This window comes from Cyclopterus lumpus, chromosome 16 (assembly GCF_009769545.1).
Source record: "Cyclopterus lumpus isolate fCycLum1 chromosome 16, fCycLum1.pri, whole genome shotgun sequence".
Lineage (NCBI taxonomy): Eukaryota > Metazoa > Chordata > Actinopteri > Perciformes > Cyclopteridae > Cyclopterus > Cyclopterus lumpus.
In genome coordinates, this window is record NC_046981.1 from 12,258,634 (window position 1) to 12,274,309 (window position 15,676).

A 15,676-nucleotide genomic window follows, 5' to 3' on the forward strand; every position below is an offset into this window, starting at 1 on the left:
GGACTGTAACTTACCCAACAGAGAAGGGAGTTCAGTGCATGCTGGGAAAGACTCCGGAGACAAAGGGGAGTGAGGGAGGCTGATGTGCATGTGGAACATTGAAAAGGCATAAGAAATGTATAATTCGGAATGTCGTGACATAAAACTTGTGAATCTTCATAACTGCCTCTCATTGAGGCATTTAGCTGGCTGTTGCCCTCAGACCTTGCTTTGTGCAGCACAGTTTGGCATTCAGAGTACACAGTCACCTTGGCAATGACAATCACTCTCCCCAAGGCTATGACATCACTCCAAAGAAAGGAGTTGAGGAGGAGGAGGAGGAGGAGGAAGATGGGGGGGGGGGGGTTGTCTCTTGCTCTACAAAACCGCTGCAGCATCCCAGCTGATGCCCCAACATTCAGCTTCTGCCAAGAGGACAGACGCAAGAGGAAGAACAATCCTTTCAATTCCATCACAGAGAAGAGGAGCCAACCGAGTGAGTGATGCTCCCTGCAGGTGCCAACAAGTGAGAGGAGACCGAGAACCAGAGAGATGGAGAAGAGTCTGTGAGAGCAGAAGACACCCTGAGACCCTCCTGAGAACCCGAACCGGTGAGCACACTCGTGTTCTTAAATGTTTGTGTCAGTCATTTTGTTTTATTTATTATCCATTTGTCTGTCTTGTTTTTAGCAAACTACAAATTGTGTAGAAAATGCATTTTCACAATTCATCCTAAAACCTAGGTATGATTATGAAGTAAGGAAATCATCAAATGTGTCTCTCAAAGGTCTTTTGTGCATTATTCTCAGCTCAAATATTTTCACCTCATTAATACTTTTTTTTTTTTTTTTTTTCTGAAATTGTAAAATATTTAATGCAGCAAAACGCATTTCTCTTAAAAAGAGGAACTTTTTGTGATACTGGATCTACAATACATGCACTGTTTGATCTGCTCTTTGGCTGTTTTAATCTAGATTGAAAAACCAAACCAGGAACAGGGGCAGCAAATTGGCTCCTGTTAGACGTCCTATATCCATCACAACTGTTGCATTGCTTATCTGTATGTAACGATGTTTCTCTGTATGCTCCCTGTTGAATATAAGAATTCATCATCAATATAATATTATCTGGAAGCCAACAATTGAGGATTGGTTAAACGCGCAGTGCTCTTGCATGAACGTTTTTTTTTTGTGTTTTTCTGCACGAGTAATTCTCATTAATGTCTTTTTCATGTCGTTGCAGTGTGTTTTCAGTCCTGCTTCAGTTGTTCCTGCCCGTCGACTCTGCTGCCATGCTGTGCCCTGTGCTGCTGTGTGCCACGCTGCTCCTCCTGACACCTCTGGAGATCACGGAGGCTCGCGCTCTGCACCCTCCTCCTGATGCTGTGCAGGTAGGGAGGAGAAGGGGGAGCGGTGGGTAGGTGGGTGGGGGGAGCCGGGACGATAGGAAAGAGTCGATTGAGGAGAATTGAGAGTGGATGACTGATGTAAGAGAATAGTGCAGAAGGGAGGGAGAGCAGGAAAGAATCAGAGGAAAGAGTAATGAAATGTATCACTGATTGAATTATTCTCCCTCGTACACTCACTGACAATTGAATTGAATCTTCTCCCCCACCCCTCCTCTGTAGTTTATGGAGCAGTTTCTGGAACGCTACAATGACCTTTTGACCCTGGATGACCTGGAGAACCTGTTGAACAGCCAACCAGAGGAGCAGGCCACCTTCGCCGCGGGGGTCAAAGCGGCCGAGTACCCCAAATGGGCTGATGCCCAAACACAGGCTGAGAGCCCATGGCTGCGCCTGCTGAAGGGGCCGGCGGCCAATCAGAAGCGAGCCGAACCGGACCGGTCACGGAGGGGATGGAACCGAGGATGCTTTGGGCTGAAACTGGATCGGATCGGGTCCATGAGCGGACTGGGCTGTTAGTGGAGAGAAAATACAGACTGACGACATCCTTCTTAGAGTATCATAAGGGAAAATACATGCAAAGATGTTCACGTGCACTGAAGGATGTGTACGTGTGTAGGCTGTGTGTAGTGTGGCGTGCAGTATTGCTCATGTGGTTTCATCCAGCGTAGATCTGTATTAACAGAGCAGCTGTAGTTTATTCCCTTCAAGTATTAAACTGAATATTAGAACATTGTGAGCTGTAATTACATCAAATGATCGTCATTGTTTTTTGTTTATGTATTTCTAGCATTTGTCTTCATACAGTAAATGTGATTTAGGCAATTGTTAAATCTATGGATTGTGAGTGTGTAATGGATGTAGATATTAAAATATAATGGCACCTGTGATTCCTGCTGATTGTTGTTTTTGGTTTCTTGTGATTTGCATGAATAAATAGATTTGACAGCTCTAGTTTTTACTTCACAGTTTGTTTCCTTCCTAATTGGCTCACGTCGTCTCAATTTGTCTTTCAAGGTACAGCGTTGAATTCTCCTGACATATTTATTTTTGAACTCTTTATACATTATTCAATCTTCCAATGGCTGTTCGAGGAAGCTCCATTTCTTCCAGCGTCATTCTGGAGAATCTCGGTCACGACAGATTCTCTGGTTACAGCCAACGTCCTGGGGCAGACATCTTGAATCATTCTACAGGCAAACGGAAATAAACATGTTGGCGGATAATCTCATATGACGTTCCAACTGACATTTATAAATATGATGGAGCTGTGCATTTGGCAGGCTTTGTGCCAGCAATGTGTTCAGTTTGAGAACGAGACATTAATTATTTTAAACTTAACGGTAATTCACAAAGTCCATTTTGAAGGAAGTAACTGTCCTGGAGCTTTTGATCGTATCTCATGATCTCAATTACACATCCTTGTGCCATTTGTTTCCTTCACACAAAATACTGAATCAACAATTCTCCAAGGTCAAGAAAGAACTACGAGCAATAGTAATTTATTTTCTCCCTTGATGCCCACCATATATAGTTGGTATATTACTTATTCATTCTGGTGTCTGTGTTTTGAAGGTGATAGATTTCCGCTGTGACACTAGGGGGCAGTCTCATTCCATCATGTGTTTATTTGTTCCTCACCACACAGCTGCCCTCTGGACTTTGCACTCAAAGTACTGGAAACAAGCTACATAGATCCAGCTCAAGAGGGCCCCTTTACAATGTAGACATGATTCCTCATAGATCAGCAAACTGCAATCCATACATGTTGTTACTGCACTTACTGGTTAAGTTGCCCAGAGTGGACTTCTTATGTTGAGAGATAAGACTAACACACATAAATGCTGCTGTAAATTGAGTCTTACAATAACCAGACTAAAAGAATAATAATGCCCAAGGTACTTTTTTCCACAGCCGCTCACTTTCCTGTGAGTAGAGAAATGGAAGTTGTGAGAAAGAGCATGTGGTCCGCATGAGGCAGCATTTACAATACTGAGAGCATAATGTGTTGACTAGCCAGCCCACGTCTAATCTTGGCCTGACCTTTACTTCCCCTCTTTGACCTTAAGCTGCAAAGTGGGCCAAGACTGGCATGCCCACAGGGTTGTGGTAGTTCAGCTATGCCCGGACCTCTGCACTGCCGCCATAAAAGATACCAGCACTGTCCCGTTTTGGTGCAGATCTACACTTCTGCTCGCCCGCTGCTAAATATTAGAATAGGACCACATGATCTGCTGAAATGAAACTGAATGTCATGTGTCATGCTCTGCTGTTATGACAAGACGCCATGCCCCGGCTAAGGTTTCATTTAAGTCTCAGGACTGCACGTTGGCCTTCATGTGCAGCCAGGGGGAAATATCAACAACATTCAACTTGGTCGGCCTTCTGGTTTAAACTGACATTTTCATTATTTTATTTTAATATTACACACCATCCTTTTGGAGCGCTTTAAAAAAAATGTAAATGCCAACTCTTTGAAAAAAGAGTCCAGATATGCCTTGTCAAATATTCTGTCGGCAATGAATAGAAGTGACGACATTACATTTTGCAACAAGCACATTGCCAAGACATTAAAAGCAGCAGTTTTATTCAGATAAGGGCAACTCGACTATATGGTTTCTTTTGTATTCAGACTACATTTTTCGCTTCAGACTCAAACAGACTGAATAAGCCTCCTCTGCACATGCGTAATGGTCATGTTGAGTCCACCAACACTCAACTTGTGAGCTGCTGAGGAGATGGAGAGGCATGAGCAGTCCCTACAGGCGGTCTGAAAGTGAAGGGTCATGGACTTTGGACATTAAATGTCATAGTCAGGAAGACAGAGATTTGATCCCTCGTGTGACTATTTACTAAGAAGGTCAGTGAGGGACCCCTCTCTTTTTTCAGTCCACTATCTGAGGAGTTTATTATCTGAGTATCTATATCCAGACCTCTTCAAGTGTGGAAACACAGGAGAGCCTTAATTATACTCTAACTTATGCAGAAATGATGACAATCCAAGCAGAACATTTCAGAGCTTTAGGCCGACAAGTAGCAGCAATGAGATGAAGAGAAAGAAGCTTCCAGGATGTTTAATTCGCATGCAAGTCGATTTCAGAGGCCAGCTTGCATGTCTCTGTGCAAGCTGGCGACCTTGACTTTCACAGGGGGCGGGGCCAGGAGCAGTGACCATTCAGGGGGCGTGGTTTTAAACTCTGGTCAATCATAAATCTCCCCGCTTAACTTTGCTCTTCCCCACTCACACCCGGAGTCACCACACAGACTGAGGCATCTCACAGACGGTAAATACTTTCAGGAACTATTATTCAGACCGAGAGGGCCAAGAACCTGCAGGACTATCGACCACCTGGGGACAATCAGCGGGTCTAAATGTGGTCATGAAGCTAAAACATATGCACTTGTGTTTGTACTCCTGTTTTAAATTGTAATTGTTGCTGCTTATGAGGATGTGACGTTGCTCTTATGTGGTAGTTTATCCGCCTGCAGGGTCAAGTAACTGCAGGTTTAAGCTTGACATTTACTTGGACTGTGGTCACACATCTTATCAGTGGAATAATTTGTGCATAAACTCTTTATCTCCAACGTCATCACGTGAAAGCTAATATATGGCACCATAAATGTTGCTCCATCAATATTTAACAGGCTGCATTCTTATTCCTCTTCCTACTGGCTCCTCTCATTTCTCCTTTCAGAGGACTAGGACAACCCAGGAGAAAATGGTGAAAGTTGGTATCAATGGGTAAGGGCTCATTTTCATCCACTCGCATGACAGAATTAATCCACTCCACATGCATTTGACTTTAACACATACTTATTAGGCAAGTTAGTGAGCTCGCTGTACCTGCAGCTCCCAATGCCACACCCCTCTCATCTGTGTACACCAGGAGCATTGAGGTGATTTAGTGTAATTGCTGCCTTGACTACATTTTCAAAATGCACCGCCTGTGCTTCTTGAAGCTTGTTTGTTTGCATATTCAAATGTGTTTCTTTAGTTATTGTTTTTGACACCATACAGCAGCTGAGAGAACATGTTTAGTAATGGAGGACATGCCTAGATGCAACAGCCTCAACAGTAACCTGGCTGTTGTTGGCTGATCTTTGAACTTTGGCCCCTGAGCAGATGACAATGTGGCTTCGACATTCAACAGGGAAATGTGTTTCTGCTGTCTGAAGCAAGTAGAAGGGGTCCTGCATGGTGTAAATGTTGTTGAACACGCATAGTGTGACGTTAAAGTCCTCCCTATCTGATTGATTATCTCTCTGCTCGTTGTCCTCCTTCAGTGTCTGAGGACAGAGTGCATCTGTGACAGGATTTTGGACCCGCGGTTAAAAAGTAACTAGGACGCTGAGCAAATAGTGCATTGCCATTACCAGGGTTCGCTCATTGGAGGTTCATTTCGACTTTGGCCCCCAGAGGGGAGAGTGAGAGCTGGGCAGCCATAAGCTGAGATGTACGCCTCCCCCTGCTCCTCCTCCTGATCCCTGACCTTTCATCGTCAGTGGTTTCAGGTCTCCTGGTGACTTTATGAACCCCACACAAAGGAAAAAAGCTTCAACAGTAATAACAAAGCCCTACTTAGGTTGAAGCCAATGTCAAAAACTTAATGTAGCATATTAATGACTGATTATTTCAAACTCATACCTTCTCTAATTGTGGGCCATGAGGAGGCTCGCCTCACTTTGGTCAGTTAAATGTCATCATAGCACCATCTAGAGGCCAGACTAAGAAACTACACTGTTCCCTTTCAGATTTGGCCGCATCGGTCGTCTGGTGACCCGAGCTGGTTTCACCTCCAAGAAGGTGGAGATTGTGGCCATCAATGACCCTTTCATCGACCTGGAATACATGGTGAGTAGAGGGGATGTGCATCGGCTCAATTAAATATGCAATGAAGGCTTTTGTAGTCCGAGACATGCTTTTCATCTTTTATCACTAATATAATCCCTTCTGCTTTGGTCAGCTGGCTGTAATGTGGTGCAAACTGTCTTATCTCTTCTTCACATTTCCTCTTTTAGGTCTACATGTTCAAGTATGACTCCACCCACGGCCGCTTCAAGGGGGAGGTCAAAATGGAGGGTGACAAGCTGGTCATCGATGGACAGAAAATCACAGTTTTCCACGAGTATGCTCACTAATCAGACTTTTATATAGAAAGAATTTCATTTAAATTACAGTTTCACACATTGCAAAAGAGAAGAACTGAGTAAGAATTTATTGTTACCTTCTCTCTTTTATTTTCTTTTTTTCTTTTCCAGGAGAGACCCCGCTAACATCAAATGGGGTGATGCTGGTGCCCAGTACGTGGTTGAGTCCACTGGTGTGTTCACCACCATTGAGAAAGCCTCTGTACGTACCTCAATCACCCCCAAAACTCCTGAATGTAAAAAAAAAAAAATATAAACACTTGTCAAAAAGGACATAAATGAAATGCTATTTCAAAACTCATTGCAGGCTCACTTGAAGGGTGGTGCCAAGAGAGTCATCATCTCTGCACCCAGCGCTGATGCTCCCATGTTTGTCATGGGTGTCAACCATGAAAAGTACGACAAGTCCCTTCAGGTTGTCAGGTAAGAACCAGATCATTATATTTTTTTAATAATAATGAAGTGGTTTGAAAATGAGAATTTAGTATTTATGAAAGTGCAATATTGAATGTTTCACTTATTGTTTAAAAGTGTAAAAGATTTGTCACGGAAAAATGTTGTATGTTGGTGCCGTTATTTTAAAAACCCTTAATTAACTGATGCTGTAACCTTGGTCTCCTTAGCAATGCTTCATGCACAACCAACTGCCTGGCTCCCCTGGCCAAGGTCATCAATGACAACTTCGGCATCATTGAGGGCCTGATGGTGAGGATTAAAGCACTGTGAACAATCTGGCAGAAAGACGTCCAGTTGCCCTTAACTCCAGATTATAAACGCACCAACATTACAACGTTAGAGAAGGGGCCCATATTCAACCCTCCTCTGTGTCTTTGTCCATCAGAGCACAGTTCATGCCATCACTGCCACCCAGAAGACCGTGGACGGTCCCTCTGGCAAGCTGTGGAGGGACGGCCGTGGTGCCAGTCAGAACATCATCCCCGCCTCTACTGGTGCTGCCAAAGCGGTCGGCAAGGTCATCCCCGAGCTCAACGGGTCAGTGCCAGAAACTTTCTCGCATCATCGTATTATTATTGTATCAGCAAAACGTGGGCTAAATCCAGTGAATTTAGTTTATGACCTTGTACATTTGTATTTTGCAGCAAGCTGACCGGCATGGCCTTCCGTGTCCCCACCCCCAACGTGTCCGTGGTCGATCTGACGGTCCGTCTGGAGAAACCCGTGAGTGACCAAACTAGAAGCATCATAACACTTAACGGAAATTAATTTCACTGTACGTTAGGTAGATTGTTTATTTCTGCGTCTCTCTAGGTTTGCTGTCTTAGCGTTAAATTATCTGCTTTGTCTTGTATATTCATGACCGTATTTATTTAAATGTACATCTTCAGTAGAAACCAGCAGGCTCAGGATTTACAGACGGGTAGTCTGAAAGTATTGAGTTGATAATAGATTTTGGTCTTTTCATGGGATTTGTAGACAAACTTTTTTTTTGTAGACTTGTCCTTTTTTAATAAATATAGTAAGTATGATGATGGTAATAATACATTCAACAGGCCACATACGATGCCATCAAGAAGGTTGTGAAGGCTGCAGCTGAAGGACCCATGAAGGGCATTCTGGCATACACAGACCACCAGGTGTGTGTTTCTCTCTTATCTCCGATCTTAAAGCTGTTTAGTGTTTTTGTTAACGTGGCGTCCTCCACTTCGCTCTCCTGCAGGTCGTCTCCTCAGACTTCAACGGTGACTGCCACTCCTCCATCTTTGATGCCGGCGCTGGCATCGCCCTCAACGACCACTTTGTCAAGCTGGTTTCATGGTGAGCCTTCAGCATGAGTTACTCTCATGTCCCAATGTCTCTTTTCTGGGATGCATTATGACTCTATTTCTTTTCTTGCTTCTCAATCAGGTACGACAACGAGTTCGCATACAGCAACCGTGTCTGCGACCTGATGGCCCATATGGCTTCCAAGGAGTAAAACCACCAGCTCATCGCTCGTCGCTGCACAATGACGCATCACTCACATTCTCCTGATACCAGAGTTGTACAAACAATGTGTTATCTATGACTTTGGCTGGTACCCACATCAGATGCCTGAGGAAAGGTTCCCCGCAGAGAGCAGACGAAAAAGATTTAAATTGGTGACCAATTACTTTTTTGTATTTGTAAAGTTCCCTGTTCTGTTCTTGTGAGTCTGTCTGTACTGCTGAAGTACTGCAGTCAGCGGTGGAATAAATTCCTCTGTTTGTGAGAATCGCGCCCTCCTTTTTCTCTCTCGTCACTGCACATACGCGTCTACACTAGAAACTGCTCCACTGGGATAAATGCTGATCTCGGCAGATGATTCTTATATGAATCGTTGACTTCAGCAAGCCCTTTTTAAAAAGAGGGCTCTACCATACATCTCAGTTTTCCTCCTGTGGGAAAACACTGACGCCCCTTAGGTTTTGCTTGAATCGATTATTGCATCATCATTTTACTTTAATAAAAGTCATATAATCTGCTCTTCATTTTATTTTATTTTTTCCTTCTCACCCCCTTTAGTGCTGTTCAATATATTCTCCATCTGGGAGGGTACTGTAGCCTGACTAACACAAAGCCCACTGCAATTGTTCAATATTAGCCTTTTATGACTCATACTTACAAAATGGCCAAGTATGGCAAATTCATTGAACAACGTATTGCAGTTTTTACTCACTGATCTGTCTATCGGCCTGAATCACTAGAGGCTCCTTGAAAACAAGACTCAGGCTCCACTGATTTAAAATAAAAAGTACTGTTTATATAACACCACATGCATACATATGGGAATATTCTTTAAGAGAAATAGCGAATAGGAAATGTAGTGGTGGTTTCCTTTTCAAAGATAATTTAAACTTCCTTTTGAATTTTCCAGAAAATAGATTTATTTGTAAATTGAAATGGATTTACAGCAAATACAATTATCTGGTCAAAACAATGACTTAAAGAATGGCCACCAAAGTTAGTTTTGAACCAAACACATTTCTTTACAAATATCAGTGTTTTGTGACACGTTTCCAGTTCATTTTTAATATTTCAAATCTGCAGAAAAATGTATATTTCATTGAGATGATTGCAATGTTTTCATTACCGGGAATTATCCACCAGGATAATATGGATTTAGTGGATGGCCGGAGAGGAGACACCAGGCGGATCAGAGACTCTCCTCTCTCTCTCTCTCATATCATTTCTTCTATGCCAGATTGGTAACAGCAAATCGTCTCTCCTGAGAAATGCCACATGGATTTACAGAGGGCGGGTTTAGAATAAGATGAAATGCAAACATAAGAGACGATCTCTGCTATAATGGCCATCTGAGAGATCGCAGGAAGGGACTGAGAAACAGACAAGAGGAAGGTGAGAGATGATGCTTAGTAATTAAGTGTGATGTTTTCCTGCAGGTGTGCGTTTGAATGTCCTGATCTTGGACAGAGAGAGTTGTGAACAAAAGGCTTTAAAAAAAGAAGAGGAAATCCCTCTTTTGTTTGATCAGTTTCCTGTTGTCTTGATGTGTTTATTCATCGTTTTACCCCTGAATAAATCACCCTTTGCTAAAGCTCACTGCCTGCTGGATAAATATACAATTTCTGGAGGGACAAAAGATTAAGAAGAAAGGTCTTGGTTGTTCCCTGTGACCACTTGTAAACCTTTTGTTTATTAGAATGATTCATTTATTTATTTAAAGTAACAGGATGCTAACGTAACTAGTATTATTTCACAACAACACGTTTCCTGTGATAATCCTGAATTAATTACAATCCATGGAAGATTTTCCCAATAAAGCTGAAAATGGTGTCGCCATCAGAGAAGATCTGTCCGCCATTTGTGTCACGATGACATAATGTCACCTCGATCTGTATTCATTTACATTAATCTTCTCTGTAACTGTCCACATATTATCATCATTTAGTACTTCCATTAATATAAACTCAGGAGAGGAGAGATACATGTGTGTCAGTAACAGAAAAAGGCTATTTGTATTATGAATAATACTTTGAAACTTAAAGCCAAATACCCTGCTGTCATTTACCCACTCCTGTTGCTCTCTTAAGCTGGATGATGTACATACGATTCTGCTCTATTGTTTTTGTCTGCACAGTAAGAGCAGATTAACATTGAGTGAACATCTTCAGCTGAAACCATGCAGAGATCAGAATACTCTTGCCAGTATACTAATGCCTGCAGGACATGTCCCCCCCAATGAGAAAAGATGACTTCCACATGCCCTAATTCCACTGTAGTTGTCGTGGTGTCACAGTGTTTTAATTCTTCTGTTTTCCTGCCCGTCAGTGGCTCTTTGAGGCTCCAGGTGCTGCTCCTCCTCTCTGCATGCTGCTGTGGGTCAGTGCAATACATCCATGGGAGACAATGGCTCTCAGAGGGGCTCCTGGGGTGGCCCCTCGTCCACTGGGGTGGCCCCTCCCCCGCTGTTCCTCTCCCAGCTCTCCCCCTCTGCAGACTTCGCCGTCGCTGCCTTCCTCACCTTCACAGGTCAGCAGGGTTGAAAACACTTTCAGAGTCACTGACACTTTTATCATCAGAGTTATTTGTGAGAGAAGTTATCCACTCTTATTTTGAAAGTCGAGGGACCTTCAAACATGCTGGAATTGATCCAAAGATATTCATGCCAAATTCCACATAAAGTGATGAGATGTTCTGTCTCTTTGGATTACAATAAATGTAATATACGGTATACGGTTGCATACTATTGAATATTATTATTTACTTGGGATGGGGGTGAATAGAAAAAGACCAAACCAGACATTACCTCGTTAAAACAAAACACTATAAAATACTTTTCTCCTCTTCATTGCTTGGCAACAAATCAATGAAGCTACAGATAAACAGATACACTCTGCTCTCCCAAACAAATGTGTTAATCTGTGGTCTAGCTCACTTCATGTAATCATGCACAACTGGTATTTTAAGGACTGAAAGAGCTAACTTAAAGCTGCGTCTTCTTTCTTTTCCTCACTATCACTCTTTTCCAGTTGTCGCATCAGTACTGGGTAACGGCGTGGCGTTGTTAGTCTACTGCAGGAGACGGAAGAAGCTCAGACCTCCAGAGCTCATGACCATCAACCTGGCCCTCTGCGATTTTGGTTTCAGCTTCTTGGGAGGGCCATTTTCTATCATTTCCAGGTACAGAACTTTGTTATCAACTAATAAGAAGCCATGGCTTGAATCCAAGATGATGTGTGAGTATAATATAACATCTAGAACGGCAGCCGTTTCTCAGAGACAGAAGGGGATGATCTATTTAGTGGGGAAACTTGAGCTTTTCTCTGCCTCTTCCAGCCTGTGTCATGCCTGGGTGTTTGGGGAGACGGGGTGCCTTTGGTACGGCATTCAGGGCTTTGTGTTTGGCATCGGCTCTCTGCTCACCACCTGCCTCATCTCTCTGGACCGATGCCTGAAGATCTGCTGCTTAAGATACGGCAAGTCTGAGATCTTTATGGACCGTCGACTCTAAATCCATCGGACTCCTCGTGAATAAATTAATGCATTTCCTGCCGGACAGGCCTTTACACAAACCTTACATACACAATATGCATATTAAAGTCTCTTTCTTCTAAAAATGTATTGATTCAAAGAGTTATTGATTTAAAAGTCATTCATTTATTGATAATTGCTAAGGTGGGAGTAAAGGCCCATTTAACCTTCTGATGTTTTAAGATAATGTAAAGTGACATGTAAAGACCTCCCATGAGGTTAAGTGCCCATAAATAGTCACATTGAGTTCTTGGCTCTTTAGGTCAATGGATTGAGAGACGCCATGTGTCTCTGTCCATAGTGCTGATGTGGGGTTACACATTGTTCTGGGCCTTGCTGCCTGCTTTTGGCTTTGGAAGTTATGGACCAGAACCTTATGGGACCAGCTGTACCATCAACTGGTAATCTCTCATTTAATTTACAGTGGTGCTCATTCCTCTATTGTTTACTTACACAAAAGTCTGCAGATGTCTGGGTATTCTCAGATTTCTTCAAGTATTTGTAAACAATCAAGTGAGTTATAACCAATCTGCATGTCTATTTGAAGGTGGAGCATGAGGTCGTCTCTGAATGACCGAATCTATATTTTCCTCATCATGATATTATGCTTTGGATTTCCTACACTCACCATCGTCGCTTCATATTTGGCCATCCTTCTGACGGTGAGGACAAGTTGCTTCATGACACAAAATGGAAGGTCGGGGAACTGTGTGTGTATTCTGTAATTATTTTTGTTCAGATGTATTGTATATGTCACTTGTTTAAAGCAACAATGTGTAGAATGTCAGGAGTGAAACTCTGGCACCTCCTAGTGAGAGTATTGAAAGATACACTGTGGCAGACAGCAATGCATGCACAGTACCTCCTGTTCTGATGCAGGGGAATAACAAATGAAAAGGCCCCATTGATCCAGATGCTCAGTCTGAATAACCATTCTAACATTAAACCTCTTGGAGTTGAGCAATTTTGTTATTTTTTGTTTGACAAACTGAAATTGGGTACATATAATAAGCAATATATAAGCTACACAGGAATAACGGCCTGTGGTTGCTCTTTTCAAACAAATCACAGTAAAGGCAAACACAGCTCTAGTGTAAATAGCCAATCCTTAACATATGTGTAAATGCAAATGAGCTTGTACATAACGTCCTGAAAGGCTAAATCACAATTTCCGTTCAACGGAGAGACAAACAAGAGAGACACAGCAGCCAATCAGGATGAGGAAGCACACAGACTTTGCAGCGTACATGTTAACAGACTTACAGGGCAGGATGCAACAAAACACTCTGCACATATACTATAATTTAAATGGCTCAAAATGGCTTTAATATATATATGGGAGTTTATACGTATGCATGTTGACTTTGACAGTGCTGGTGAATTAAGGCTTAATTGCAAATAGCAGCATTGCCTGTTGCTTCTCTTTTCAGGTCTTCAGATCTAATCGAACTCTGGCGTCTATACCGTCCTCTTCTGTCAGTCACACTGGCAAAGACCTGAGACTTACAAAGGTAAACCCTATGGGGATTGTTTTCAGATTCATTAATGAACATTCTGCGGGAAAGATAAAGCCATGTTTATTTCAGATAGCTGCTGTGGTGTGCACCACCTTCTTGCTGGCCTGGATGCCGTATGTTGCTGTGTCTCTGGTCTCTGCACTCATTCCCAGAGATGATCGAGAGGCACCTTTACAGACTGTGGTGGAGGAGTCAACGGATATGGCCTCGAGCTCTCCAAGTGCTCCAAGGAGCCTTAATATCCCCTCATTGCTGAACTTGACCGCTGCAGAATATTACAGACAAATCTACAACAGCCACGAGAACACGTGGAGCAATGTGAACAACATGAATTCAGCCTCCATCCCCGGCCTGAGTGACACCACATTCAGGTCCAAAGAAGCTGAACCAAGGACCGGGAGCCCCCAGTCGTTCTCCTGTCTCCCACCTGTAGTCACCTTGATCCCTGCCATATTTGCCAAGTCCCACTGCATGATCAACCCTTTAATCTACCAGATCATGAACAAGGAGTTCAGGGATGAGGTCTACGCGATGGTGTTTGGCCAAGAGAAGGCAGAGAGGAGGCGAATGCAGGCCAGGAAGGAAAGCTTATGTGAAAGTAAGGAACTACTGGCGCCTGATTCTCAGAAGAATATGTTCTTGCCACACAGGCCATATTGTTAATCTGTTTTTTATCTTCTCTTTCAGGGAGCATCAGCCTCTCCTACTGCCAGAGCTGGAGGAGTAAAAGGAGCCCGACCTGTGGAAAGAAAAAAACAGAAATCTGAATAAACAGATAGAACGGGGGGACAGGAGTGGAGGAAGAACACGTCCTGAGCAGAAGAGACGTGCATTCTTTGCCTCTTTGGACACGCAAGACAAGGAGAGATCTGAGGGGTCCACATCCAGCAGTGTCTAAGATCAATATGAGATATAATATAGATAGACAGATGAATTGATGGATTGATTGATAGGTTTGCTTTGTGGTAATTTAGATCAAACATGTTAAACCCTCGTAAAACTGCAATTTGTAAATTTTGACACTTCGGTCTAAACATGCAAGAAACAAGTGCTAATTAGCGAGGTGGTGGATAACCTCTGGACAGAGTTTAGCTAACGCTCGGTAATTTATATGTTTCTACTAGTTAAACGTTAAGCTAGCTAAGCTAACCGGCTGCTGGCTTTAAAGTTAGCTTCATATTTATTTAGCACACGGGAAGAAAAGTGGTAAAATGTTCTCATCGTGCGTTAATTCTATGGCAGAAATCAAATAAGTTAGTGTTAGTTATTTCCCCAAATGCTGAACTTGTGTGAGAAGAGAAGCCGGAGGTCCTTCCTGCTGCTGCTGTCACACGTAACAATCAACAGTATAAACTGACAATTTAATCGTGCAATATAAATTAACCTGTTCTATCAATATTTCCTTTGTGCATTAAGGTAGATTCAACAGTTAGGTTATAACTTCCTTTTTAACAGTGTAATAATCTATCATAGGCCTAGCTTTTTTAATTAATTTTTTTACTGATGCTTCTTGTGTTTGAGCATGATCATTTGGTCATTGACATTTACTGTTCATTTTGTTTTGTATTCTTGTTTTTAAAAAGTAAATAAATACATATGCAATGAAACAAAAGGGTTGTTACTGTCTATCTATGTTCATCAATATGAATCCCAATAGTTTATGACTGTGTGATAATAGACAGTGAGTCCCTGAGGGTTCAGGGGTTGAGGCCTGAGGGGGGCCATTGGGATTGGGCCCTTAGACATCCGATCATTTCACTCAGTTGGGAACCTTCTTAAGCAAAAAGGACTTTTCGACCTCTACAATGATGTAATCAAATTACCATAACACAGTTGACAGACACAGTCAAAATGTGTGTGTTTTTAGTGGTGTTTTGGGGAAGGTGTTTAAATTGCCAGTTTAGTAATCCTTTTTCTTTCACACAGTATTTTAACATTTTAACATGATCATTATAACTGTATTCAATCGTTCCAGTTTGATCCAAATCTGAACTACTTATTGTGTAAAACGCAGTGAAACAACAAGGCAGTACCGTCCTAAGTGTTGTAATATTGCACAGACAACAAACAGTGACTGGATCAGCGCGACTGTCGCCCAGTGTTTACGGTAGCAGTGCTCCTCCAATCCCGCAGCATGGCTCCTCCTGCCTGCGGC

The 15,676-nt window shown here is 42.6% G+C and overlaps 3 protein-coding genes across 3 annotated transcripts; all 3 read left to right on the forward strand.

The window, feature by feature from the left end:
- Positions 1–1,227: 1,227 nt before the first annotated feature.
- On the forward strand, positions 1,228–2,274 carry wu:fj39g12 (uncharacterized protein LOC563937 homolog). The gene is made up of 2 exons (XM_034553880.1): positions 1,228–1,369; positions 1,607–2,274. Exons 1-2 carry the CDS (start codon positions 1,271–1,273, stop codon positions 1,901–1,903), a joined length of 396 nt encoding a protein of 131 aa, XP_034409771.1. The 5' UTR covers positions 1,228–1,270; the 3' UTR covers positions 1,904–2,274.
- Positions 2,275–4,623: 2,349 nt separating this feature from the next.
- On the forward strand, positions 4,624–8,741 carry gapdh (glyceraldehyde-3-phosphate dehydrogenase). Its single transcript, XM_034553851.1, has 12 exons — positions 4,624–4,668; positions 5,080–5,126; positions 6,137–6,236; positions 6,404–6,510; positions 6,644–6,734; positions 6,840–6,955; positions 7,156–7,237; positions 7,374–7,525; positions 7,633–7,711; positions 8,044–8,127; positions 8,211–8,308; positions 8,399–8,741. Exons 2-12 carry the CDS (start codon positions 5,104–5,106, stop codon positions 8,466–8,468), a joined length of 1,002 nt encoding a protein of 333 aa, XP_034409742.1. The 5' UTR covers positions 4,624–4,668; positions 5,080–5,103; the 3' UTR covers positions 8,469–8,741.
- Positions 8,742–10,869: 2,128 nt separating this feature from the next.
- Positions 10,870–14,288, forward strand: opn9 (opsin 9). Its single transcript, XM_034554353.1, has 8 exons — positions 10,870–11,002; positions 11,503–11,653; positions 11,810–11,949; positions 12,267–12,405; positions 12,552–12,666; positions 13,435–13,515; positions 13,591–14,119; positions 14,209–14,288. The coding sequence occupies exons 1-8, from the start codon at positions 10,870–10,872 to the stop codon at positions 14,286–14,288; spliced, it is 1,368 nt and encodes a 455-aa protein (XP_034410244.1).
- Positions 14,289–15,676: the final 1,388 nt, after the last annotated feature.

What these genes read in the sequence shown, in the direction of transcription:
- gapdh (XM_034553851.1), top strand. Translation starts at nt 5,104, where the DNA reads ATGGTGAAAGTTGGTATCAATGG. An exon ending in GTGAAAGTTGGTATCAATGG is followed by an intron (nt 5,127 to 6,136) that starts GTAAGGGCTCAT and finishes GTTCCCTTTCAG; the next exon opens with ATTTGGCCGCATCGGTCGTC. An exon ending in CCACCATTGAGAAAGCCTCT is followed by an intron (nt 6,735 to 6,839) that starts GTACGTACCTCA and finishes AACTCATTGCAG; the next exon opens with GCTCACTTGAAGGGTGGTGC.
- wu:fj39g12 (XM_034553880.1), top strand. Translation starts at nt 1,271, where the DNA reads ATGCTGTGCCCTGTGCTGCTGTGTGCCACGCTGCTCCTCCTGACACCT. An exon ending in CTCCTCCTGATGCTGTGCAG is followed by an intron (nt 1,370 to 1,606) that starts GTAGGGAGGAGA and finishes CCTCCTCTGTAG; the next exon opens with TTTATGGAGCAGTTTCTGGA.
- opn9 (XM_034554353.1), top strand. Translation starts at nt 10,870, where the DNA reads ATGGGAGACAATGGCTCTCAGAGGGGCTCCTGGGGTGGCCCCTCGTCC. An exon ending in ACCAGCTGTACCATCAACTG is followed by an intron (nt 12,406 to 12,551) that starts GTAATCTCTCAT and finishes GTCTATTTGAAG; the next exon opens with GTGGAGCATGAGGTCGTCTC. An exon ending in AAGACCTGAGACTTACAAAG is followed by an intron (nt 13,516 to 13,590) that starts GTAAACCCTATG and finishes TGTTTATTTCAG; the next exon opens with ATAGCTGCTGTGGTGTGCAC.